Source organism: Pollicipes pollicipes, unplaced genomic scaffold (genome assembly GCF_011947565.3).
Source record: "Pollicipes pollicipes isolate AB1234 unplaced genomic scaffold, Ppol_2.1 Scaffold_7261;HRSCAF=8764_pilon_pilon_pilon, whole genome shotgun sequence".
NCBI classification, from domain to species: domain Eukaryota; kingdom Metazoa; phylum Arthropoda; class Thecostraca; order Pollicipedomorpha; family Pollicipedidae; genus Pollicipes; species Pollicipes pollicipes.
In genome coordinates, this window is record NW_023597054.1 from 20726555 (window position 1) to 20753817 (window position 27263).

At 58.5% G+C, this 27263-nt stretch overlaps 1 protein-coding gene across 3 annotated transcripts in view; it reads right to left on the minus strand.

Annotated features, from left to right (window-relative positions):
- Positions 1-26607, minus strand: part of LOC119112267 (very low-density lipoprotein receptor) — a 38682-nt gene extending 12075 nt beyond the window's left edge. For 2 of the 3 annotated variants that reach the window (XM_037236376.1, XM_037236374.1), the window contains exons 1-6: positions 26464-26607; positions 24569-24694; positions 5845-5967; positions 4693-4818; positions 1963-2078; positions 400-510 (exon numbers count right to left, since the gene is read on the minus strand). In XM_037236376.1, coding sequence (XP_037092271.1) covers positions 400-510; positions 1963-2078; positions 4693-4818; positions 5845-5967; positions 24569-24694; positions 26464-26545 — 684 coding nt within the window. In that variant the 5' untranslated portion in view covers positions 26546-26607. Of the gene's footprint in view, positions 1-399; positions 511-1962; positions 2079-4499; positions 4623-4692; positions 4819-5844; positions 5968-24568; positions 24695-26463 lie in introns of all 3 variants that reach the window. The other variant, XM_037236375.1, reaches the window with a different exon arrangement.
- Positions 26608-27263: the final 656 nt, after the last annotated feature.

Sequence of the window (27263 nt, forward strand, 5' to 3'; positions counted from 1 at the left end):
CGCATCACACGTGCGCTCCCAGCAGGCGGAGCGGCATTACACGTGCGCACCCGCGATCTCCGGCCCGCTGCCACTGCCGCACTGCGGCGTTGGCTCGCAGTCGCTCTCAGAAAGGGATCTCACGGCGCGCTTATTTTCCAGCTACTCCGGACCAGAGGGAGCACCCGGCAGCACGAGATGTGTCTACCAAAGCCGCGGCATCAGCCCGACAGCCACACAGTTAGTGTCGCTTGAGAGCAGTCTCCTGCCACCGGAAACATACCGCCGCCGGAGGCAAATCTAATCAATAGCGGCCGCCGGCGAGCCGAAAACAGTCCCCGCACCCGACAAATGGCAGGGGGAGTTCGATCAAACCGGCGTCTCGGCGCGGCTGGCGGCGGCGGCGCGCGCGCGCCTCACCTGCTCGTCGCTGGCGTCCCGGCAGTCGCGGTCGCCGTCGCAGTGCAGGCTGCGACTGATGCACTCGCCGCTGCCGCAGGTGAACTCCGAGTCGGGGCTGCAGGTGGGCCGCTGCGGCACAGAGCAGCCGCTCGGTCTCGGCACGACGGCGGCGCAGGACCAGCGCACAGCGACCGCAGGGCAGGACAGGACAGGACAGGACAGGACAGGGCAGGGCAGGACAGGACAGGACAGGACAGGACAGGACAGGACAGGGACAGGACAGGACAGGACAGGGCAGGGCAGGGCAGGGCAGGGCAGGCGGGACGGGACGGGACGGGACGGGACGGGACGGGACGGGGACAGGACAGGACAGGACAGGACAGGACAGGACAGGACAGGACAGGGCAGGGCAGGGCAGGGCAGGGGGCAGGGCCACGGCAGGGCACGGGCAGGGCAGGGCAGGGCAGGGCAGGGCAGGGCAGGGCAGGGCAGGGCAGGGCAGGGCAGGACAGAACAGGACAGGACAGGACAGGGCAGGGCAGGGCTGGGCTGGGCTGGGCTGGGCTGGGCTGGGCTGGGCTGGGCTGGGCTGGGCTGGGCTGGGCTGGGCTGGGCTGGGCTGGGCTGAGCTGGGCTGGGCTGAGCTGGACTGGGCGGCGTCGGGGCTTCGACTTCCCTGCCTGTTCAACAGACTACGTCCCTACAGCTCGCCCGTTCAAATTCACGCTTGGAGGCACTTTAACGCAGTTCAGCCAAACGGAACTCAAATTCTTGAGTGCCTGGTCGAGGCACGTAAAACGCCGCCATTTCGCAGCCGTTGGAAAGGAGAGCCCAATTTGCCAGAGCTAGAATGCAAATGGGGTCTTCAGAGATGATTGATTACCTAGAATAGCAGCGGCAATGTTCTCACACGGGATTTTACATTTAAGTCATAGACTTCGAAACTTTGCACGATAGCGAGGGCTGAAAGAATGTCATTCGCGCCAATCTCGGTGCTTTATCGGTTTTCAGATTTCCTCGAGAGGCTCTGAAAAGGTCAGGTATCTCAGCTGCCACTAAGCTTGAGAGCGTTTGAAAAGATCTCGGGCTCTCTGCCGCCTTCCAGATTTCCTTGAGCTTTTGTTTTTCATCGTTGTCAGGAAAGAAAACGTATTCGCGGCATATTTCGCTATGTTCCTAGCTGTGGTGGAAACGCAAAAATGAAAATATTAACTCATTTAAAAAAGTGTTATCTATTCGCGGGTTCTAAATAACGCATGCATTTTGGCAAACGGAAAACGCTAGCAGATGCATGGGGTCTCGCTCGCAATCTCTTCCTCCGAATGAGAGCGAGACGGAGTGGGAGGAATGAGCGGCGAGCGCTTGCATTTTGCAGGCTGGGCCGTTACCAAGAAAATCGAAAAACGCCAGTGTGGACGGCCGCGAACCAGCGCGAGCCACCGAGTCTCATCTTCGTGCCTCACCAGTCCGCGGCTCTCCCCGTGAACTTGCTTGGGACCCTCACACATAAACTGCCTCGGCGAGTCGCCACGGCCTGCTCTCTCGCGCCCCTGGCGGCGGAGGCGGCGGCGGGGGACGCACCTGACAGTTGAGCTCATCGGAGCCGTCGTCGCAGTCGCTGTCGCCGTCGCAGACCCAGCGGCTGTTGATGCACTTGCCGTCGGCGCAGGTGAACTGATCGGCCGGGCAGGTGCGGGCTGCCGGCGGGGACGGTCGTCAGCGCAGCCGTCTCCAGCAGGCCGCCGCCCGGCCGGGGAGGCGCGCGCCGGCGGACGCTGGCCACTCAGCGTCTCGAGCTCGCTGGCCATTCAGCGCACCCACTGGCAAGTGGAGCAACTGGATTTGATTAGTAGCAACATAAGTGCCCCCTTTCTGGCCGTCGGCTGCTCTGCGGTATTAGGTTTTATTCTCGTCGGACACTTCAGCCATCGAATGGGAAACATAAAGAAGCGAGTATATTGGCTCCTTTCACAAGGCATACTGAAAACGTGCTCCGTGAAGGTTACCTTGACCGAACGATGACACAATCGAGGCAAAGGATGTAATTTTCTGGTATCCCAGTGTCGTAAACATGTGTAGATACTGACGATTTCAACGAATTTTCAAAGCATGCGGAAGTGCTCGCGAAAGTATGAACAAGAAAAGCAATACAAACGCGGAAAAGAATAAGGAAATGGTGCAGCTGCATTCCGACCAAAATAACTGTTCACCAAGCAAAGTTTCGCGGCAGGGCCGTTTCACGGCTCCAATGACTATCGACGTGGACGACTCAGATCTGCCCAGATACAGCCCAATACGCGTAATACGTCCTCAAAGGAGACACAAAGCCGCGACGTGTTCACTCGCGTCTCGATTCACCCCAAAGCACAGTTCTCTCTTACATAACGGGAAAGCAGGACGTAAGCCCGGCGCTAACAGAATGACATGCTCAAGAAGTTCCGAAATGGAAGACGTAAAATTAGCGTGAATGGAATGATACATCCGAATGACGCCAGATTCGCTCGAATGTTCAACATCACATGGCAAAAACTGAATTGAAGTTTGTAATGTACTTCGGAATATGAAAACAAACGTTTCCGAATGTGTTATAATGGCACTCGGGAAATTCGTCCATAAAGCATTCCATCCAACAGAAGCCTCTAGCTGGGCTTTCCGAAAATTAATGAATGAGGTGCTCGCAACCAGTCTTTGGATTTGCAAAAAGCATCTTTCAGCCGCTCCCGCTGGGCCCTAGCTGGCCGATGACCCATGACGCGCCACTCCTCCTCCCTCGGGATCCGCGGCCGAGGTCACCTGAGGGGCGCCACATTCCGCCGGCGGCTGGCGTGATAAGCCCCCCGCGGGCCCCGCGACGACCTCGAACGAGATGAGCCCGCGGCGGCACGGACAACTCACGGGTCCACAGGGACAGCACCGGCGTGCCAGCACCACCGAACGTCGCACCCCGCGACAGATAAGGCTCGTCTGGCGTCTCTAGAGCGATCTCCGATCCCGCCATCCAGCGAATAGCCTTACGCCGTTGACATCAGCCCCCCCCCCCCCCTCCCCCCGTCCGAATCTCCTCGACATGGCGCTTCAATTATGCCGGCGGCGATACGGCTGGTGACCCGAACCACCCGCGGGGCCGCCACGAACGGGTCCGGTTCTGGATTAACTGGTCCGCGATTTAAATGGCAGCACTCTGTCGTAATGGGCACGACCGTTTCGGATGAGAAATTGACGAGCTCAATTCCAGAGGCTCATCGATTGCTCGGACATTATTTATCGGCCGCGGAGGTGCGAGAAATAATCCCGAGAAGCCCTAATGGCACGGAATGCCAATTGACAGGACTGTCCAGGATCTTGCCTGATTCGTTTTGGACGTGATCCGACTCTGGTTGATGGCGGCCTCTGGATATAATTGTGAACTGGAGCCAGCAATACTGTTGCCTTCCGGCCACCAGATACTTCTGATGCTTTTCCACACCACTTGTATGATTGGGAGACTAGGCATACACCAGGCTCTCGATCCCACCTCACTAGAACTAAGCAAACACTATGAAAGTAACATGACAGGATCCAGGAGCCCCAGCTAAATTTCCCCAAGAGCTATTTCAGGACTCAATATTCGGTTTCTCACGCTCTCGGACGACCGTCCATGGTCCTGAGGGCAGCTGGCAATGCTGTGCAAAGATCAAGCGGGATCCAACGTTGAACTGGAAGTCTTTAATCGACCAGCTCCCCAACACCAAAGGCGATTCTCGGTTCTTACAAAAGCATCCTTTGGCACCCCAACCTCCTTTCGCAAGATATGCGCATGTTCGCCAAGCTTACCTCAGAACGCTCGAAACCGACCACGAAAGTACAACATGCAGAACGCACACATAGAAGCCTTCGCGCACTTCACAACTTACAAAAGGAAGTTTTTACATGCTTCGGCCGCATCTAGGGCACATGCATAGCGGATGCGTGATAATCCCCACGCAGTATACAAGCGGTGAAGGCGGACAGTGGGCTCCCGGCAGCGGACAGGCCGCGTGGGCGTGCGGTGCGGACGGGTGCGTGAGCGGGCGCGCGGGAGCCCCAGGCGCCGGGCGGACGGTGCCCGCTACTGCAGGCGTTAGTCGGGTAATGCTTACTACAGTTGGCCTCGTCGCTGCCGTCGCTGCAGTCAGCGGCACCGTCACACAGCCACGTGACGGGCACGCACTCCCCGGCCGAGATTTTACATGCAAACTGGTCGTCAGCGCAGGTCCGCGCGGCTGTCGGCAGACGCACACGGAGCGTTAGCGGGTTAGACGGCCCGCCCGGGCGGCGGACCACCCCACTTACGGCAGTCCTCCTCGTCGTTGCCGTTCGGACAGTCCGGGTGGCCGTCGCAGTGCCAGGCGGCCGGCACACACTGGGCCGCGGTGTCGTTGCCGCAGCGGAACTCGTCCGCCCGACACTGGCGGTCCGCTGCGGACACGGTCGGTGCTGCAGTGCATGCACGGGGGGGGGGGGGGGGGGCAGCGGGATGCGGCGAGCCCGCCGTCCGCCGCACGAGTGTGAACAGCGGTGGTGCGGTACGAGCGGAGCTCGGAGTTCTCGCAATCGCGTCGCACCCAGGCACGGGCCAGAAAGGTCGCTTCCGTGTAGACTTCACTCGGCCGCTAACGGAGCGAACAGTGTCAGTGTCAAATGCACTCAAATATGCAGACGGCAGACTCGGCGGACTCGCCCGGCGGCGGCCAGCATCAAATAGAACCATCCAAAAGTTTTACGAAATCAGAACTCAGCGAAGGGTAATGCTGCGCTAAGAATCCTCCAAAGGGCGCTTCGATCAGAACTTGGACAGTTCGAACTGAGCGTCAACAGCATCGGGACTGTCAATGGCGCCGAGTCGCGAAGGAATCGGTTCTGAGCGGCCGGGGTCAGTTTTGGAGGTCCGTGACGGAGTTCATGGCTGATATCGGTTTTGAGCCTCCAGAACGGGTTTTGGGTGGCCGGTCGGTTCTGAGTGTCCGGCATCAGCTATAAATGTCAGGGACCGGTTTGCACAGCGTCCCGTCTCTGGTGGCAGGCTCGGTGTGCGTCAGCGGGTCGACTGCCCGACGGGACGGGACGACATTCAGCGATACATCACCGGGCCGGACATTTTACAGACGACGGACCAGCGACCCATCTCGGGCAGCCGACGCCGGCTCATCACCGAGCGAGGTGGTCGGGACGTACGGTAGGGGTCTCACGGACGTCGCGTCAACTTCACCACTGGGCTGGCAAGTGATCCATGCCAACGAGCGTCACTGGGCCTGGGAGTGCGTGACGTGTTCCTCTCATACCGCGCCAATCCACATTAAGCACCTGCGGGCACTTGTTTGCCTCCAGTGCAACACAGGTAACACGGGCAAACGTGAATAAAGGTCAAACACCACCTCAGGACAGCCTATTCCTTCCCCGCCCCGCCAGCCGATATGGTCACAGCCGACGCTGCAGACCACCTACCACAGAGCTTGGGGTCCTCGTCGCTGCCGTCCGAGCAGTCGTCGTCGCCATCGCACTGCCAGCGTGAGATGATGCAGCGGCCATTGTTGCAGGTGAACTGCGTTTCGTCGCAGCTCTCGCGCACTGCAACAGGGGATCCGACCGTCAGACGGCTGGCAGCGGCTCGCCGACGGAGCACGGCGTCAGCGGACACCGCGCTCGGTGTCCGCCGACGGAGCGCGGCGTCAGCGGACATCACGCTCGGTGTCCGCTGACGGAGTCGGGGTCACGGACAATGCTCGGTGTCCGCTGACGGAGTGCGGTGTGCGGACACCGCGCTCGGTGTCCGCTGACGGAGCGGGGTCAGCGGACACCGCGCTCGGTGTCCGCCGACGGAGCACGGCGTCAGCGGACATCACGCTCGGTGTCCGCTGACGGAGTGCGGGGTCAGCGGACAATGCGCTCGGTGTCCGCCGACGGAGCACGGCGTCAGCGGACAACGCGCTCGGTGTCCGCTGACGGAGTGCGGGGTCAGCGGACAACTGCGCTCGGTGTCCGCCGACGGAGTGCGGGGTCAGCGGACAACGCGCTCGGTGCCGGCACACAGCCGTCAGCGCTGCAGCTCCGGACTCGCCGGAAAACAACGCTAACGATGAACGCCGGCACGGCAACACAGCCCCGGCTGCCGCCATATGTTCGAATTTCATCTGGGAAAACGGAAACGGGAAAACACGCCGCTGAGTCACGTCGAACCGACGCAACACGATCCTGATAGCTCGCTGGGCCCGGACCGACCCCTGGCACGCTTCCAGTCAGCAGCATCACATACCAACCCTGCTGGGCCTCGGAGGAGACAGTTATAACAAACGAGAAGTTTCACGGCCGGCGACAGTTGCGGCCAGAATGAAAACAGACTGCCTGACTCGGTTAGGGCCGGTCCCCAGCCAGTCGATACGCAGGACGTATAGCGAAGTGTGGCCAATAACATCCCCATGCATCGGGCTGTGCGGCTGCGCTCGCCACCAAACACTCCGCCGACAGCGCTGAAACAGCTCGGCTCAGCAAAGAAATGAAAAAGTTCGGCTGCGGATAAACAACACCACACATGCTTCGATAAAAGCGGGAGGGCAGGCGGCCACGAACCCCATTGTCAGCTTTCCCGTGTTCGTAAATGTTACGCAGCTATATTATTCATTCCGGGGACATGATTCCGGGGAAAAACAAATGACTTGCAATGTGACAAGCACTCCCAGTGTCACATCAAAACCACCTGTGCCGCCGCTGTGCAGGCCGGGGCGGTCCTTGCTCCCCCCCCCCCCTCCCCTCCCCTCCGAGCCTCTGGGCGCACCGTCCGGAGCACCGCCGCCACAGCCCGGAGCTTGAGCATTCTGGACAGTGTTGAAGCCCCAGCCGACGCTGTTTGGAAACCAGCTCAAACCAGGCGAGAATTATCCGAGGAATTGGTGAGAGCGCGTTATTTCATCGGCGGCTGAGCCGGCCGGCCCCAGCGGGCTAACTTTCCGCCAAGCGGCCGAACTTTGCCAACCGCCCTGCCGCGTCCGAGACGGAGGCAGCTTTAAACATTGAGCGACCTCAAAGCCGCACGAGGCTTGCTGAGGCCTCAAAACAATTCGGTTGTTGAGACAGCTCCTGTTAGATTTATCTCCGGTGAAGTTAATGAGCTGTTCTTTTTCAGGAAATACACGTATATCTAATAAAAGGCGATCCAAAAGAGATTAGACATGTGTGGTATCTTTTGGTCTAGGCACAAACAGTTCGCCCAGTGATAACACGCTTCTCTCTCGTCTCAGTCTTTCATTTTCTTTCGAGACTTCAATCATGGTTGGACATTTCGCTTAGGCCGCAGCCTCATATGCGATTCCAGAATGATAGACCACGCTAGATTAAAGTGCAGCCGCCCTTGAAATATTGAAAGCCCCACGCGTTAGTCAGCTGGAATTCAAAATCTCCTGTTCGTCTATGATCTTCCCTCCAAGAAAAAATGTAAAGCGTATCCAAAAGTGCAATATCAGCTGTTCAATAAGGCTGTCACTTATGGTGCTATCGCGACTTAAGCCATCAAGTCAGGTGCGCAGCCAGGGATTCTCTGCGGGGAGGGAGAGAGAGAGAGCTCAGCGACTACGCATCACGCCTATTTTTAACTTTCTGCCAGAGGCCGTCTACAGAAAAAATCGCACCCCTAAGGTCACCCTTGCATCAAGTGGCTGAGTACGTGAAATGCTAACGTTGCTTTCAAGCTAAAGAAGTCTGCCAAACCGCATCACCTGCTTTTGGTATAAGCCACCAGAAAAGCAGCGATCTTTTTCTCGCAACCTGCGTCACTGTAGATTAAAAACCCCCCTTAATGGAAATCAACCCGCGCGTAAGCCCCCAGCTCCTATCACGGACCGTAGGGACCCCGCGGAACTACCGCGGCACCCTGACCCAGCGTCGCCCCCGCTGTGGCACCCTGACCCAGCGTCACCCCCGCTCGGTACCCTAAGCCGGCGTCCCCCGCCGCGGCGGCCGGCCCGGCGTCCCCTCACCGTCGCGGCTGATGGGCCGCCACTTTTGCCGGCATCGACGTCGGCGCGCTGGTCACCTCTTCGCGTCGACGCCATCCAATCCGGCTGTCCGACGCCATCGGCCGTAATGTCGGTGCCGGGGCGGCGGCGACAATGGGCCGCGGCCGTCGAGCGGGCCTGCCGCGCGGACAATGGCGCTCTAACGGCGCCTCGGGGGCTGCCAGATAACATCAGGGGAAGGCACCGGCATCGACCCCGACACCGGCATTAGGCCATTGGGCCGGCGGCTGCAGAATACATCAGGGGATTCCGGCTTCTCCGGGTGTGGGACCCAACACATCACGCCATGCCGACGGCTTCCGCGGATTGCCGTCGAAGTGAACGCATCTATTCACGGCGAAAAGGACGTCGCTAGCCCAGTGTGGGAGAGCGTGTCCCGCCGTGAACACCAGCTCTCTCCGCCGGTGGCAGCGTCACCCCGCCGTCCGAACGTCCGAACGAGCCGACAAAGTTCAGCTCAGCATAGACCCTGGAAGCCTGAGAGCTCAGCAAAAGCATTGTCGGCACGAGCGAAGCTCAGCCGAGACTTCCCCGTCATTAGTGTTTGAATCCGGGCGTGGTTGGTGCGCCTTTTACAGCCCGGGTGGGTGGGGAGGAAGGGGAGGGGAGGGAGGGGAGGGGAGGGGAGGGGAGGGGAGGAGTGGTCCGGCAGACGGCTCTATGGTCCCGACGGACGCCGCACGGCCGCGCACGTCCCGACACTGACAAATGGCGCCGCGTCAGTCGACACTCGGACAGCTAACCGGAACTGTCAGACGGCCGGCACGCCGCGCCCCTGCGGCGGCCGCACAACGCTGTCAGGACTGATGCCCCCCCCCCCTTTCCCCCGGCGACCGGTGCGCTCGACTGCCATCGGTATGTGCTGTTAAATCCTGGCCCGCGGCCGACGGCGCCTGCTGGACGCGCTGCCGGCACCCTGGTGCCGAGCGCTGGAACAAAGTCCGTCGGCTCCCTCTCAGACACCGTGCAGCCGGCGGCCGGTGGGCTGGAGTCACTGGGCAGCCGTGTACTCTTCGCACGCATCGCACAGTCTTCGACGCGACCCCGACCGGCACGGTTAACTCCAGCAGACCAGCGTCAGGCCGGTAGACATGGAGAGACGCGAGACACGACCAGCGCCGATCGCGGCCGCCGTCTGAGCGCCTGACACGTGCCGCGGCCTCTGCCGACCTCCACTCGCGTACCGGCAGCCTCCAGCCGGGCTCTGCCCCCGTCTAACGCCGACGTGACGGGGCGCACGCCGCCGAGGCGTGATCTCGTAAAAAAAACAGCAACAAACCGGACCAGGCATTTGCGCACCGCCAGTCCAATTACGAAATGGTGGGCGTCTGGCTGGACGGTCCCGCCCCGGGCAAGGCTGCAAGGGTCCAAAGAGCACGACCAAGACGGCGTCGCGCGCAGTGTCAAGGCCAGTGCAAAGGAGCGTCACGGGGCTCACGGTCCGCCGTCGGGGTCAGCGCCCGTGGCGCAGCGGCCCAGCACGCGGGCGGCCGGGCTCGGCGGATACGCGATCCGTGACCCCCAGTCCGGCTCGATGGCGAAGATTGAGATCCTGCGGGATGCAGTAGCATGGCCCTTCCGCTCCTAGGGTCGCGCAGCGCTAGGGTTTGGCGATGGTTAGGATGGTTTTCCAGAAAAAGCAAAATAGCTATCACCGCTTTTCCAGAACAGGTCGGGAACAGTGAGGTGTCAAAACCGACCTCACCGTGGTGGTGGTACCCGCCCGGCACCAGTAGTTACTCCATTTACGACAGCAACATCAGATTACTCAGGCATCTACGACCAATTCAACTCGGGCCTGCTTGTTAAGAGTTCCGAGAGCCGTCAGCCATCACGGAGAAATCAATGCAGGTTGGTGTGGAGGAACCTTCGCCACATTCAGCCACAGAGGCTTAAATGAGTCGTGTGAAAGTGCAGTGTCCGCTACACATTGGTGGTCATCAGCAAAATGATTAAATCTCAGAATTTCACAGCAACGTTCACGGCCTACTGCGGGTGACGCGATCGTCGAACTTATCCCGAAAGCTTTGTGGACGCTTTAAGAGATTATCAGAGATTTTCGCTGACGCCCAGTCATCAGAGTCAACGGCTTATACACAACAGCACGCACAAGCTGCACAATATATGCACAAATTGTTTAAGTAAGCAGAGTAAACTGCGCAACTTGAATGCCAGAAGTAATTAGCGCTGGCATCAAAGACAAAGACAAACAAAACATTAACGCTACGTTCACCTATTCACAGAGGGATCTCAGCAAACTAGTGATGCGATTCAACACTGCTTTCACTCGATAGAGAAATTCGCAAAATCTACCATACCAATAAAAACCAATAGGAGGTTGTCATTTATCTGACTGAGAAAAAGAGATTCCATGGAAAAAGTCGCCACATTATGTCCTAACGCGATATAGACAGTGACTCCCCCTCTCTCGTAACAGTGGCATGACTGACAATGTTCCGACATTATTGTCATTATCACTGTTTAGAACAAGGCCTGGGGTAATCGCCATCCTCACACCTCTATGCCCCAGAGCTTGGATCGGTGCGAGCACGCAGACAGCATCTCAAACTAAGACATTAAAACGCCAAGTCTATTCGAATGTGGCGCTGTCATTGCGCTCCTTCGATGTGCTGAAGCCACGACGATTCACACGCCTTCTTGAACGGGAACCATGAACCTAGCGGAGTGATGCGCTTGTAGTACTTCCGAACACGTGCTCTCTGTGCTCGGAAGCACTACGATGACGCTCTCACTTTATGGACGTGGGAGCGTCGCAAGAGCCGGAAGGCTAGGACCCTTTTTGAAACTGATTTTTTCCATGCGCCATCACGGGCTTTATGTTAAGCTTTCACGAACAATGGGGGGGGGGGGGGGATAATCCCTCCGTTCCCAAGCCCACGCTGCTCTTGCGTGGCCTCAGGCCAAATGTTTGTAGAACGTCGTTGCCCACCACTGTCGTCTAAAAGGGTCTTGAGAAGCATTCCACAACACGACCATCAACTACGATAGATGTCAAAATATTAAGTGGTCTAGTCCACCCAACATGATTAGAGACCTGCGCGCATTAGTTACCTGCTTACCAAAGATAGGCAATCGATCCCATTAATAGCCATTGATATGCCATTTAAACTTGAGTTTCGCGGAATGACAGCATTTGAGCGTTGAAGGTTGTGGAGAGAGAGAAGGTTGCTGTTCCATGGCATATGCCTGAGCTGTAAAGCAAACCAACTAGCTTAATATCTAACGGCGGTGGCGGACATGGAAAGAAATGCACCACTTCAGCACTTCTTTCACAACATTCCTCGATTTGATTTTTTGAACTGGCACGCGCACGTCAACCGCAGCCAACCACTGGCGCAAAAACATAACAGCCAGCTAATCAACGACTAGCACGCAATGCAGTTCTACTTTGACTGCACGTGCTGTAAAACATCCAGCATTGAATGGCATACCTGAGATAGATACACGATCGCCCCGTTGTACCAGGGATACACCGGGGCGACCACATGCGGATCGAGCCCAGTGCAGTGGACACGGGCCTACTGCGCCTCAGGGGGGAGTCCCTGCACTGCGGGGACTCGCCCCTGGCAGGAGCAGGAGTGACAGCGGCGGCCTCTCACGTGTGGTCAGGGGGGAGTCGGCCAGCACGGCAGCGAGACAGGCGGCCAGCAGGAGCGGCGGCAGCAGCAGCGGCAGCGGCGGCGGCGGGCGGGCCATGACGGCTCAGGCGCTGGTCGGCCCCGGTGGCGGCTCCGGTGCGGACTGGACGGCGACGCTGGAGCGGCGCGGCGGCGGGCGGGCGCGCGCCGGGCGATGCGCCGGCGAGCGGCGCTTTACCGGCCCGACGCGCCGACGGCCGGCTTTATACGACGGCCGTCCAGCGTCTGCCCGCCGGCCGCCCCCGGAGCAGCAGAAACGGCCGAGGCACCGTCGCCGCCGGCCAACGCCTGGCTGGGTCACCGCTGTGCCATGAGCACCATTGGTGTTGTGCCTGGGGCACCATTGGTTGAGCAACATCGGTGTTGCTGTATCATTGCTGGTAGCGACCGGCCAAAACAGGCTTCGCAGGAACGGTGCAACTCGGCTTAAGCCAGCAACAGATGATTTTACGCGACGGAAAAGGTGATCAGATAGCAACATAATATTCATAATGACCAGGTTGGACGATGTCTTCGTTAACATACGGTGCATCACGGCACGGCAATGACACAGCTGGGTTAAAAGGACTTATATGGCAACGACACCAAAGCCAATAAACTGCTCTCCAAAGATAAGCAACCCCAAGTGTCCGCAAAAAATTGTTACAAAAATTTCATTTCTGACTACAAAACAACCTCTGTCTGAGTGGAGACTACCACCAACGCACTACAACAGCCCATGTCACTTCATCTCTCCCAAATACACGTCACGTCATGTCACGCCCCAAATACAGCTCCGAGCCGTGTACCAGACCCACGGTGCACTGTTGGTGTCGGCGACCAGCCGCGCGGCTGCCGTCCCCATCCATAACTCTACGCTCCACCACGCCTTGCTTAGCCGGGGTTTTACTGTCGGCAGCCAAGGCAAGGTGCGCCCCACGGGCTGGTCGGGTTTCCGGTTGCGCCAACTAACTGCTTACCGCCCCGTCTGCGGCACGGCGGGGCCGTTCAATGGGGATCCAGGGCTCACGGCTTGAGTTATTGCACGCTGGTTGCAGTCTCGTCCCACCTCGTACTTCTCTTCCCAATCTCAAGGCTCCCAAACCGTTCGCGTGGAATGAATACAGCCACGCGGACCATTTCGCAGGGGGGGGGGGAGGGGGGGCTCTAACCAAATCCAACTCAAACGAAGCCGCTGCAGATGGAGCTCGGTATGCGAAAAGTTCGGCTAATCATTCTGCTCCCAATGGCCGCGCAGTCTGTCGATGTAGAGGCCAGACTAGATTCGCGGTTCTCTGCAAGTTTCTATGACGCACATGTGTCATATTTTTACCGCATACATTATGGATGTATATATATATATATATATATATATATATATATATATATATATATATATATATATGCGATAATAGTATATAAATATATTGCGATCATAATCAGAGCACGGCGGCAGGACTGACACTGGACGAGCAACGGCCGGTACGGTGCGGCGCAGCCACGCTGTAGCATTACGTGACAAAATAAAGACCCTGACTCATTGTAGCCAAAAGATGTCCGTTTCAAACGATCTAGGGGAGTGAAAGCGGTCAGTCATCGACACATATCCCCGAAACCATAATGGTGTGTTACGAAACCAATGTCATGGCATCAATTTACATGTCAAAAGATCTACAAACGCCAATCTACAATGCTTGAGCTGCCTTGAGCAGGTTCTTTGCGCCACGTCTCAGTCGGAACGTAACCCACCTTAATCAACGCAATTCGAACCTAATCAACGTAATCCCACGCCTCTTGCACCATGAATCACTGCTGTGACCATCATCTTGTTCAGCGGCCCTCCATCGCAATCGAATCCTTGCAATTGGCGAATCCTCGAATCGCATCCTTGCTGCATTGTCACAGACGAACAAGAGCTCAAACAGAAGACCCGTGATCCCAGATACCGCCCCGGTCTGGAGCGAAAGGATTGCCAGCTGTTAGTCAGTCCACACAGCTGGGTCCGGCCCGCGGTATCCGCCGTATATCGCACAGCAGCGGGCATTGCCGGCTAGATTCAGAAGAAAGATGACATCCCCTGGATCGTCAGCTGCACCTCCTGCCGGTGGTATGGCCGGGAACTTGCCTCAAGAGGAGAAATGGGCGGCCTTTCCAGCCTCCGCGGTCTGCTCTCCCATCCGCCACGGTGGAGATGTTGGAGACTGGCCGCATGCGCCCAGTCAATAGTACTGAGGAAAAGCTCCATTTACTGCCGCCAAGTGTCATCCGCAAGATCGACACCAAAAGCTTGCGGGTGACGAATTTGCACGAGATCTCGAATTGCTTAAAATACAACGCGCAGCATGGCGTGATTACCTAAGTGCAGCTACGAGCGAGCATAAGGCCAGGAAGGCGCGGCACACCGAAACACTGGCGTGTCCATATCGCACCCGCTTGTTTCCGCAAACGCCGGCTTAATTATTTAATAATCAAGATCATAATTTAATATATAATATAAATATATATATATATATATATATATATATATATATATATATAATAATGAATAGATAGATCATATAAGTCATATGATATAATAATTAAAATCTCGAATCGCTTAAAATACAATGCGCAGCATGGCGTGATTACCTAAGTGCAACTACGAGACAGCATAAGGCCAGAAAGGCGCGGCACACCGAAACACTGGCGTGTCCATATCGCACCCGTTTGTTTCCGCAAACGCCGGCTTCCAAGTTGGAGAGCCGGAAGCCAGGATGGTTCATGAAGGCGACTCCAGTCCGGGCGGCCGTATCCCCACGCGCTGGCTGAGCAGCGGCCCAAATGAACTCATCTGTTACGTACCGCTTCCACAGGTCACGCGGCACGCACCCATCATCGGGCGCTGAGAGTTCTGCGCGCTTATTTGACAGAGCTGATCTACCGCCTTCCGCCCCAAACGCGGCGCGCCGCCCCACTGTCGCATGGCGCCGCGGCCCGACGGCGGCTGGGGTGGCCGCCCACGTCCAAAGTTCGCGCGCTGGGCTGCGTTGCGCGTGCCGCCCACGTCGCCTGCAGCGCATCAAGGGCACGCGGCGGCGGCTGCGTGCGGCGCCGGCCGCCGGTCGCCGGCGTGCCGCAGCCGCAATACATTGCACGATAAACAACGCAAGAAAAACGACCTCATTGAGCGTGTGGCGCCGCACCTAGCCGAGACTGCAGGACGGATTGAGACGGCCGGCAGATCGGCGGCCGCGCGCACTGGCGGAGCCTCTGGCGTCTGGTTACTGACCCAGCCGGGCCCAGCGAGCCAACAAGCCGCAGCCGGCCGTGACAGGCTGAATCGCAATTGCCTATGTATAGCAAGCGGGTTTGCGGAACAGTGCGGTATGAATCCGCTTCGGTGTAAATTGCGGATTCCGTCAAAACGCACGCCCGGTGTACAGGAATAGCCTGCGATGTAATCTGGCATGAATTGATGCCGGTCCAAACGTCTGTGCGGACGGCAGGTCAGCTGTTCGTGTGGCAAAAATGACAGATAATATTAGGAAATTCTTCAGCTTACGTATTGCACAATATTTGCAGTTTTATAACAAGAACTGCCTCACAAGCCAAGATCATGACATTCATTCGTTGCAGCTGACAAGTTTCGAGAACATTTGCCCCACAGTTACTCCAGATGAAACAAGATTGTGTTTTCGTTGCTGAAAAGATGACGTCTCTCTGTAATACGCGGGCAGCGACGGCGGAAACGTTCCGTTCGTACTTCGCACGCATCGTACGATATGTTGTGATTATGGCATCCACATATAACAGTTAGTTGACGTCCATGGCTTCTGACAAAATCCGTGGAATCCCCAGGTAAGCACATGTAGAGCTGACGAGCCAGCCCGATGGCAAAAATAGCAACGGAAGCCGTACGATTGCGAGCAGAGGATTTTCAATCTCAGCCAATAAAACCCGTGATGGCGAAAGCCCGTGCTGGCAGCATTTCAGCGTAACGTATCAGCTCCCAACGATGCTGATAACATCAGACTGTGGAACAGCATGCTTGGAAGCAGGCCATTTGAATTTTTGAGAATTTTGAAATGTGAGACGCCTGCACCTACTGTACCTACCCCGCAAAGATAACAAGCGGTATGGCGGAACCTTCTTCCAAGCACACAGAGCGCGTGGCTGAAGCACTGGTTTCATAGCTTATACCTTGCTATTACACACCTGGACAGAAAGACCCAGGAACTAGTTTTGCCATGGGAAAGCCCTATATCATTTGCGAGTCAACAGTACAGGATGTCTTCAGACTTTTGGAAAATTGGTAAGTACTCACACAATACATGCCTGGGGGAACAGGGAATGAAACATTTGTGTGCTTATTGATATGCCAAACACAAACACCATAGGTCCTAATTACTGTGCTGGTAACTGCATAGTGCCATCTAGCGTCAGAATGCAAACTAGCAGTTCAGTCATCGATCATCTCAATCATTAATCTGGTCGTCGGCCCGGTGAGGACCAATCCGAATTAAACGAATTAATGGCTCGACCAGACATATTTCAACTTAAAGCACACTTAACTGAAAGTGACAGCACTTCTTCCCCCATACCACAATGCTCCTCTGTCTAGCCGTTCGCTCCCTCTGCTGCAGTCTTCTGCAAAGTTTCGACTTCGGCATGGGCGAATGGGTGTCAGTGGGTGCAACATACTGGTGCAGGCTCCATATGCACAAGCATGCTCTTAACGACAGAAATGTGTAAGTGCATGCTTTTGCACAAGGGTAAACACCGTATTAGGCTATTTCGGCACCAGCACACACCACTGTTCTCTGTGTGTCAGACTGATTTCAGTTCCGCGGTGCTCGATCTGTTGTCCAGCCCTCACGGCGGGCAGTGCCGCCCGCCATCACGTGACGGTCTCTCTGCACCGACAGAGTGGCCGCACCGACAGATGGCTCCCGGCGGCCCGACCGGCGACAATGCGTCGCCGGCTGGAGAGCCCAGCGGGACCATTAGCGCACGGGGCTCCCGGGGGCCCCGTCGGTCACCGCACACGGCCGGCGGGCCGCGCCGACACCATCGCAAACGGCGCCGCCGTCCGGCCCAACCCGGCGGCAAAACAGCGCCTGCAGGTGAGCAGAACTCATCCCAGCGGCCGCGCGCGGAAAACATCGTAAACAAGCGGCCCCGGGAAATGGGATCCCCTCACGAGCCCGGCCGCCGGGAATACGACCCTAACAACCTCAGTGTCTGACCGGTGAGGAGATGGCGTCAGACGAGCCGAGACAGGGTCAAACGAACCGGGAGGCGAGCGGGAAGAAAACAGCAAAGTTGCCAAGACGACTACTCGTCAGGCAGTGCTGTTTAGAATGGAACAGAATGGGGGCGGCGGTGCTCTGAGCTTTGGGTTAAAGTTCAAAAGGCAACTTAAGAAGATGAAACTGTCGTGGAAGGGTCCGTATACACGAGTGGGAGGTAACGGAACATCGCGTGACATAGGAGCCAGGTGCAGCATATCGGATCTTGTGTCCCATCCATAAAATTGAAATTTTGTATAAAACAATGGTGGTGCTTAATGAAAGTAAGGGACTAGATATCCGCAGGCATAAGGCACTGATCATGAAAGGAAAGAAGAAAGAACGAGGAGGAATATCACGCAGAATGTCCTAAGGAATCGGCTATTTGCGAAGTCCTATAGGAGCGGATTTATCGTTAGATGTTCAACTCTTAAAAATACTATATTCGAAACCACGTCGCAAAATTTTACAAGCGCTCCAAAATTGCCTAATACGAGCAGCCTCTGAGGCGCTTCTCTTCCACTTAATGCATAGATATCTCCCGAATAACAGCCATGGCGTCGAATAACCAGGTTCGGGTTAATAGATTCATTTTTCCGTAATTTATCACACCAATCTCACCAGCTGCCACTTAAACGTCGCATCTAGAAGTGGGTTCCGTGCTCTTATCAGCCGGTGGCCACAGCGCAAAACACGAGCTGCAGACCACGGCCATACAATGACACCAATATGGCCAGAAAGAGAGACAGCGCACCACACCCAGAATGCCGTTAAGTATTCGCGGAAGAGGAATGTGGTACGCATCAAGTCGAGCGCCGACCGGGGCAGACTTGACGAGGTTCTGAGCGGGTTACAGACGAGAACATTCTCAGGAGCCTGCTTCATCTCAGCTCAAAGCGCATCACCATGGCCTGGCCGTGACACGAGCGTGATTGGTATGTAGTCCCGCCGTGCCCTGTGATCAGCCTAATATCCCCAGCAACGCTGGGCTGAGCTGATTTAACTTCCACGAAACTATATCGCACAATGTCCCAAACACTCGCACGTGGCACCAGCCTGGTTGGTAACGACACGTTTACAGAACGGACCGGCTTGTTTTACCGCCGCGTCCGATCGCCGCGAATCGCAATACAGCTGACGTGTCGCGCCACGCGACAGCAACGCCTTGGGGCAAGGTCACGACAGCCACCGGTTGTCACCAGGCAAACACAGTGTAAACCGATCTGGGCCGTCGACAACAGCGGCGGGGGGAAGGGCGTCACCAAGCCAAGTGTGAGCCGCCTGCGGACCGTCCGCGTTGGGGGAGCGGACGGGTAGTCGCCACCCAGCAAGGTGTGAATTGTTAAGCCCATTAGAGACAGGGTCACTTACCAAGGATGAAAGCGTGATCTAGCCGAGGAGTCGCCCGTGATAGGGCGGCCAGTTCTGGCCGGGCTATCTGGGTGAAAACTTTGACACCAGGTTGTGTCGGCAGAGTGTGACGCAATCAGATGAAGAGGCCTTCGTCTGTGTCACTGGCAAACGGGCTTAGCGACCAGGGGTCCGCGATGCGAGCCACGTGCGTTGCTATGCTCGACGGCGTGACGGCGAGGGCTGCCGTGGCAGTCCCGTGATGGCAACGTGATCAGGGGTTGCTTGAGATCAACTGGCAACAGTCCGACCAATGGCTGGCCTGGCGACAACAGCAGCGCCGGCGGGACGTTGGCGACCCTGAGGTCCCTCGTGACGTCTTGGGACGGATACCAGAGCACCTGGGGCGAACATTGGGACGTCTCAGCGGTAACTGGAGCATGTGCTTGAGGCCTGACGCGAGAAAATCCATCCCGAGTCCGAAGCCCAGGAATGTAACGCCACGCTGGTCAATTCAGACGTGATTGTTCTGCTTACTTCACAGAACGGAAGATCACTGCAGATGAGAAAGCTACTTGCCGTTCGCAACGCACAGTTGTTACATTTGTTTAAAAGCAAAAAAGAAGCTCCGGCTAGTTTCATCTCCGTTCTATTTTCCGTCCGCGCTTCCACGAACGGCCCTGAGCGTGGCCCACGAGGCCCACGAGGCCGATTTATGACGATAGCCAAATTCAACAATGGTGTTGGTAAACACATCTCAAATCTTGAAAAACTGGGAGATCGCATTCGGCGTAATCAATAGCTGCCGGTAGCCACAACAAAGCTTGCATTCAGCGCAATAAATATCTGCCAGTAGTCTGAGCAAAGCTTTCAACTACCGCAGTACCTGGGTTACCTTCGGGTGTAACAGGCGCCAAATCTGGGACCAAGGGTACGTCTGAGAAAGCGTATAGAGCACTGGCGGTCAATCCGATGCATTGTGGCTGCACCAGCTGCACGGTCTCACTGGCCATCACATCCGACGCATCCAACTCTTGATGCAAAGCGGTCCGGTGCTCCCCTACGCCGTCAAATACAGTGACGGCCGAATACTCAGTCCATTGCCCATGCACCGCTGCCCGGCTTGAGCTGGCTTTCCCGCGCCGCTGTAAACATGCACGCCGTCGCTGCATTATCGAGCACACCGGTGGTGGCGCAGCTGACTGGCCTCGTTCTGGCTCCACAGCGCCAAGTGATGCCGCGAATGTGGAGCGACGGTTGTTTCCCTCTCACGCCTCATTACGTCCCTCCGTTGTCCAACGCCGACGCCTGCCGTTTCCGACAAACACCATCGGCGGACGGCAAGACCGCATCCAGACCAGCTCAGCCCAGGTGGCGTCATTTCCGAGGACTACGTGACCGTTCGCTGACGATTCCGGGTTCAGCAGTGAAGCGCGTGCCGAGCATATCAACACATCCTCCAGAAGGGGCCGCCCCCCCCCCCCCGGCGCCAGGCCCGCTGGCGCCATGTGACGTCAGGGAGACGCCACATCGAAAATCGATTCGGCGGGGCACGGCGCCTGGCGGAGTCCCTGCACGCCGCATCAGCGGCAGCCCGCCGCCGTCCGTGTATGGCGCCGCCGTCGGCCGGCCGTCCCAACACGGCCCGTCGCCGCCGTCGTGAGCGATCGCCTCCGTTGCGGCCCGGACGGCCGTGCCGCTTTTGGCGAGCGCCCCCGCTCGGAGCGCTCCGCGGCGGCCCCCGTCCGGCCTGGCTGTGACAGCTCCGGGGAGGGGTGACGCGCGGCGCGGGGCTCCGCCGGGCTGCCGGCGGAGCGCTGGTGCGGGCTGCCGGCGCGCGCGCGCGCCAGCGGCGCGGCGCGGACCAGACGCGGCCGTATCGATCACAATCATCGCGACACACGGCCTATTTATCGGCCGGTCAGCGGCGTCCGGTGCTGATGGGAAGACGGACGCAGTCGCCCGTCTGCAAAGTCCGATCAAACAGTGTCGGCCGGGCGACACGCGACTGGTCGATTGACGCGCTCCCGGGAACGCACACGGCGTCCGACAGCAACTTGATGAGGGGCGTCCCGCCGAGAGGGGATCGCCCCTCTCGGCACCGCCGTGCGAGCCAGCTAGTTTGATTTTGCTCTCCGCGCAAGCTCTTCGCCAACAGTTGGAGCAGATCCTAATTTTGTGCGAGCTGGGCTTCCGTTTGTAAGCAAAACAAAGAACTTTCTCAGCTCCACTTTTAGAGATTTATTTGGGCGTTATCTTGTCCGACGCGATGTGGGCTGCTCACGCGTGACATACGAGGAAACTGCGCCGCTGAAGTCAGGACGTAGCCAAAGAGGAAGCGTTTGAGGTCATCCCTCCATCCTACGAAGAGGCAGCGGCGCTTTCTTGGGGCCAAAACGTCCAGGAGGTGCTCAAAAGTGCAACGAGCGGGCTCCCCCCTCCCCAAGCATTTAAATAGGATCCAGAGCCTAAAGCTGCTCCCCCTTAATAAGAGCGGGACCCCAAGGCGACGAAGGAGAGGTCAGTTCCCTGAAAACGCCCTGGGAAACGATTTGACCCCACCTCGAGTGAAATCCCGGCTAGGCCAGTGTTTGAAGTCCTTACGATTTCGACCTCCAGACGCACCGCCGCTGGCGCCGACCTTGGAGCACGTAGCCAAACTCAGCTCCCGTTAGCGCCGCCTACACGGTGGCGCCGCCACGTCACGTGCTGTGGCGGGCCGGGTAGGATCAGCTGATGGCCGCACCTCCTGACGTCACCCAGGTGCACGCCACTGCGTCGGCGGCTTCGGCCGTCGCGCGGTGGTGTGACTCGCCCTCGACCAATGAGAGACGGCCGCGCGGCCAGTCAATTGGTCGCGTCAGCCAGGGGCCGGGCGGCCTGTTGGCGGCTCGCCAGCGGGCCACGCGCCATGGATCCTGCAGGGCGGAATGCGGCGGGCGGGCGTGCCTGTATAAAGTGGAGTTGCCAGATGGTGAGCGAACGTGCAAGGCGGCAAAATTACCCTATATGGCAACCTTCGAATATCCAGGAAAGCGAGGCACGCCCATTGTCAAGGGTGTGACGAAAATTGACTTGCCCGATCAGAGTTTATGTCAGGAAATTGGTAAATGGGATACGAATGTAACTAGTGATTGTGGCACGTTTGAATATATAAAGGTAACAGATGGGATAAAAAAGATGCGAATAGGAGGGAACGGCTCACCAGGCACTTGCAAGTAACCGTAAGTAAATAAATGTGTAAATAAATAAATGGGCAAGCACTAGACCCTGGGTGGTCTGCTCGCATCCGGATTCGCGAAAACATAAAAACGCAATGACGGAAATGCATTTTAAACGAGTGGACCTTGGCCCGAGTGAGGTTCGTTCGTTGAGCACCGCTCAGCCGTATTCAGTGCACCATCTGAGCAGCTCAGTTCATGGTAGTTCGCAGTGTCCGTCTCGCGGCTGAGGCTTCGCTTCCGACCTTCCCGGACCAGCGCATGTTTCCGGGCCCTGGAGTGCACGAAAGCGTTACATAATTCGCGGGCGACATCGAGCGGCGCTGGCGAGCCCCGGCGCCCCCGCCGAGAGCCGTCCGCCGGACCATCGGAAATACCCGCGTTCGCGGCCGAAATCCCGGATATTTTGCTAATGGTTCACGCTGACGTCACGGAACGGCGACAGCGCTGCAACCCCGCCGGCGCCGGCGGCTGGCGGCCATCCCACGAAGAGCGGCGGCATCATCGATCGGTGTTGTTCATGTGAGTCTCGGCCGGCGTGGGCTGCGCACCCCCGCCCTGTGACCGGTCAGAGCCAGCCGCCCGCGAAGCGCGGCGCCGGAGCCAGGTCGGATTTAGACGGCGGCGCCCCGGCCACGTGCCCGCCATCCTTGGCCCGGGTCGGCTGGCCGCGCCCCAAACGTCGCCGGCGACGCGCACATCAGGACCTCGTCGTCGGCGATGTCCGCGTGACCCCCGCCCCCTCGACCCATCTGATCGGGGCGGGGGCGGCCCGTCAGACGAGCCGCGCCAGGCCGACGGCCAAAGAAGTCAGTTGAGAGGCACGCCGCCGCGCCCGGCCGGTCGCCGAGGGCCGACCTTCGCTTGCCAGGGGGCATCGGAGATAACACGCGCCTGAAAGCCGGCCGAGTGATCGATTCTGAAAACTTTCCGCCGCAGCGTATTGGGATGGACGCTAATGCAGTGGGCCGGGCTGAATGGCACGAGTCTCTGAAGATGAGCGCGGTGACACGCAAGGCCGCTCGGGCGCCGCCTGGCTGCCTGGCTGGCTGCCAGCCTGCCTGGCTGCGACGGGAACCAGAGCTCCCCCATCCAGCCGGGCCCTAACGGCCCGGAACTCACAGGTAAACTGAACACTTAAGATCAGCAGCTGGGCCGTTCAGATACGGCGTTATCGTCGAGAGCGAGACGGACTTCAGTTCCGAGATCCCCTCAATTCAAAGATGACAGGCCCCGCTCGGCGGTGAGCGTGTTATGGCCAGTAATGTAAATACACGCTTTACCCGGAAATGAACACGAGTCACCAAAGGAGGTAGAATATCCACGAAAAGTATGCATTACTAATCAGGGCCCACTACGTGATATTTTCAGGCAATTGGGATAAATTACGGAAAATGTTACGACTTTATCCACCAAAACTCCGACAGCCGAGAGGCGCCCACCTATTGTACGTCAGCCAATAGCAGGTCCTCCCCCCCCCCCCCCTTCCCCGAATTAAAGCGGACACTCGTCTGAGGCCGCTCCGCACGCCCATGCCTAACCTTACGATGGAATGCCTCCCAGGCGCCATAACTGACCTCGCCGCAAATCCACGTCAACTTGCGTGCGGGTTGACGCGGATTCTGACAAATCTGAGGCAAAGCAGGCCTTTACGCGAGACGGGGAGGAGCTACATAATCTACCGGCGGGCGGATGAGAGGAAGTCGCGGGCCGTTGCAGGCCACTGCCCTGTCGCTGCACCAGAGCGGGAGCCGGGCCCAGGACCACCAGCCTTCAAGGCTCGGAAATCACCATAGTCTGGCATACAGACAGATTCAGCTTGGATATATGCCGAACTTCAAGAGCGGTGGCAAGAAACAGATTAAAATCGAGAAAAAAATATGATTCAAATGGTGCAATAACACATGGACAAAATTCAAATCATCATATCGTCTATAAAATTTCTCAGCCTTGTCCGGGCAGCCACATATGCCTTAAGTCTTCATGCATCTCTGACAAGCAATTCATCTCGTAAAATACGTCCGGCATGAAATTATTGTTTCTCGCCACCACACTGTGTTATGCTCAACCACAGGGAAACACGCAAAGTGCGGTCTGTGCAACACTGTCATTATCCCAAGGGCGATTTGAGCAGAAAGGGTGCGTATGGAATATTAGGACTGTCCGAAATGCACAAACATGGGTCCATTCTCGTCATCGAACGCCAGAGATATAATTCCAATTTTCTGAAATTTTTCAAGGACAACTATTTCTACACACAGCCTCGTTTCATCCATGCATTCGCCCGCAAGAGTGGAAGTGGAAGGGGGCAAACATCTTCATTCGGACGAGAGGCTGCCGCGGGCGAGCGGCCGACTCACGCGGGCGAGCGCTGACAGGCGGGCGAACGCCGACTCAGACGGGCGGGCGGCAGTGCCACGCGGGCGAGCGCCAACTCAGGCGGGCGAACGGTGGGACCACGCGGGCGAGCGCCGACTCGCGAACGAGCGCCGACTCACGCAGGTGAGTGACCGACTCACGCGGGCAACCGGTCGAATCACGCGGGCGAGTGGTGGGACCATGCGGGTGAGCGCCGACTACCGCGGGCAAGCGGTCGAACCATGCGGGCGAGCGCCGACTCACGTGGGCAAGTGACAGACTCACGCGGGCAAGCGGTCGAATCACGCGGGCGAGCGCCGACTCACCGCCGCAGATGTCAGGCTGCTCGTCGGACTTGTCTCCGCAGTCGTCCTCGCCATCACACACCCACGAGCGCGGGATGCAGCGCTTGTTCTGGCAGGCGAACTGTAGTGACGAGCAGACGGCCTGACCTGCAGGCGCGGTGCGGGAATCAGCCGGGATCGCACAGGCGAAGGGCGCCAACACAGCCGGGATCGCGCAAGCGGATGGGTGCCGACACAACCGGGATCGCGCAGGCGGAGGGGTGCAAACACAGCAGGGATCGCACGAGCGGAGGGCGCCGACACAGCACGGATCGCACGGGTGGAGGGGCGCTGGCACGGCAGGGATGGCACAGCAGGGATGGCACAGACGAACGGAACCGAGACAGCAGGGATCGCAAGGGCGAGGGGCACCGACACAGCAGAGATCGCACGGACGAAGGACGCCGAGACAGCAGGGATTGCACGGACAACGGGCGCCGACGCAGCCGGGATCGTGCGAACGGAGGGGCGACGGGGCGGCGGGGCGCCGACAACAGCCGGCAGATGCGGACCGACGAGCTGACTAGCCGACCAGACGGAGGAGGGCGGGTGCGAGGGGAGACGCGTGGGGGAACGGTAGCGGGTGGGGCGGGACCAACGTCGCGGAGGCCCCGCGCCGGCTGACAAAGCATGCCGTGTGGGTGTAAATCTCGACGAATGTAAACAATGACAGCCAGCTTTCCGAAACGCTGCGACGACAAAGAGCGGGGAGGAAACATGATGCGAGCGGCGGCACACTGTTCGCAACCGCAAAGCCGCCGCAACGTTGATCTGGGCGGTAACCCGCGAGTCACTTGTTGACAGGGGGAACAGTAAGTGCCTCGTGCCGTCACAAAAAAACAAACTTATTCGCCCGCCACGTGCGCATCATTCCGTTACCGGCTGCCAACCTTGCTGCTGGGACAGGCTGCCTGTTTATTTCAGGCTCGCAAAATTGACGTCAGTCCGGACAGGCGGTGCTGAATTCCCGCCAGTTTTTATTTAGCCGACGGCTGCAGCAGGTCGGAGGTCGAAGCCAGTGTGGAGGCGCGGCGGGTCGGGAGGGGGCGCGGCGGGTCGAGCAGGGGGCGTGCCAAGGACGGTCATTCTCGGCCTGCTTTAAGGCCGCTGCGCAAGCGCCCGCAAACGGCCAACGTCGCTTAATCTCGCAGGAGGGTCGTTCTGGCGAGTTTCCAGAGCCCACTTAGCCATTTAGAACCGCCGGGAGCGCACCCAGGCCAGGCCCCAGACCGAGGGGGGGGGGATCACAGACGACCCCGCGGTCAGCTGCGCCGGAGGGGGCCACGCCCCCGCGCCGCTCGGCCCTGGCCGCCGCCCGCCGGGCGCCGCTGCACGTCGGTCACCAGATTCGTCGCATTCTTGCCACAAGGCCCATGGAGCACAGCGCCCGCGCCAGCGCCTGCCCGGTCTGTTTACACTGGCCGGTCAGGAATGATCGCGCGGACGGTGGCAGTCTGAGAGATCAAGTATCGGAGATAAACACGGGACGGACGGTGTCTCGGGCGGCGCGCCGGCCGTTGCACGGTCGGACCGCGCCGCCAGCAAGGCCGACCGCTCCCACCCCGGCGCCGACACGTGGGGCCGCCGTCGCCGCCGGCCAGCCCCACGCGTCTGAACCGGCCTCGAGAGAGAGCAGCAGAACATCGCGGCAGAGGGCTAGCGAGCGGTCAAACCGGGCGGCAGGGTGTCGGGACGGGATTCATCACGCTCCGGAGTGGCAGACAGGTCACGGCACGTGAGACGGCCACGTCGCACGCGAACCTTTGACCGCCGGCGACTGTAAGCGACGCGCCCCACTTTCAAACGCAGCGGACGGTTTGCACGGTCGACGCCGGCGGACGCGACCCTGGGCGGCCGTGGCCTCAATCGGGACTCACCGTCGGCTCCCTGAAGGTGGCTGCTCAGCACGAGCAGGAGCGCCGCTCCCAGCAGGCGGACCACGGTGGGCGCGGTCATCATGGGACTGCTACGTGGCGCTGGCGCGGCGCGGTCCGAGCGGCTGGCGGGCGACCGGGCGGAGCGTCGCGCTCTGACTGGGCCGATCACCTGAGCCGGCCGGCGCCCGCCGCGTGCGCGTTGGCTCACCGTAGTGGCGTGATCGTAGGCCGGCTCAACCAGCTGTGCCCCCGGACGGACGCCGGCCCGCGAAGGCGCCGCGCGGGAGGCGGGCTGTGGGTGTGGCGCATGGCGCGGCAGGAGGACGGGGACGGGGTGTGGATGATTCCAGTTCCAGGCTAAGGGTGGCGTCATTGGCCGCGCTGTTGGCGGAAGTGCTGGCGTGCTTCGAGCATGTGGCATGCATGGCGTGAGGTGCACTAGTTCTTTAATTACGTGTCCGGGCAACGGTGTTTGCCGTGAGTGACTTGCCCCAAAACTTATCCGTCATGAGCAGGATCCGCGAAGGGGAAAGGTATCAACCATGCCAATGTTGAGCGCCCTGACGCACAAACTACGTGTTCAACTACCAGATCAACTAAGAGATCAATGAGTTGTCTTTAAATGAGTTTACTGGCACGCGAGCAAACTTCCGCGGGATTTTGGAGCCAAAAAGTCCCTCACTCATGGTACGCAGGAGCCTTGGTGTTAAGCCTCTACTGGTATGATATGTGAACTTGAACGCAGGCAACGTGGTGAAATTAAAATGACACAAATCGGCTTATAGTGCACCACAAACTAC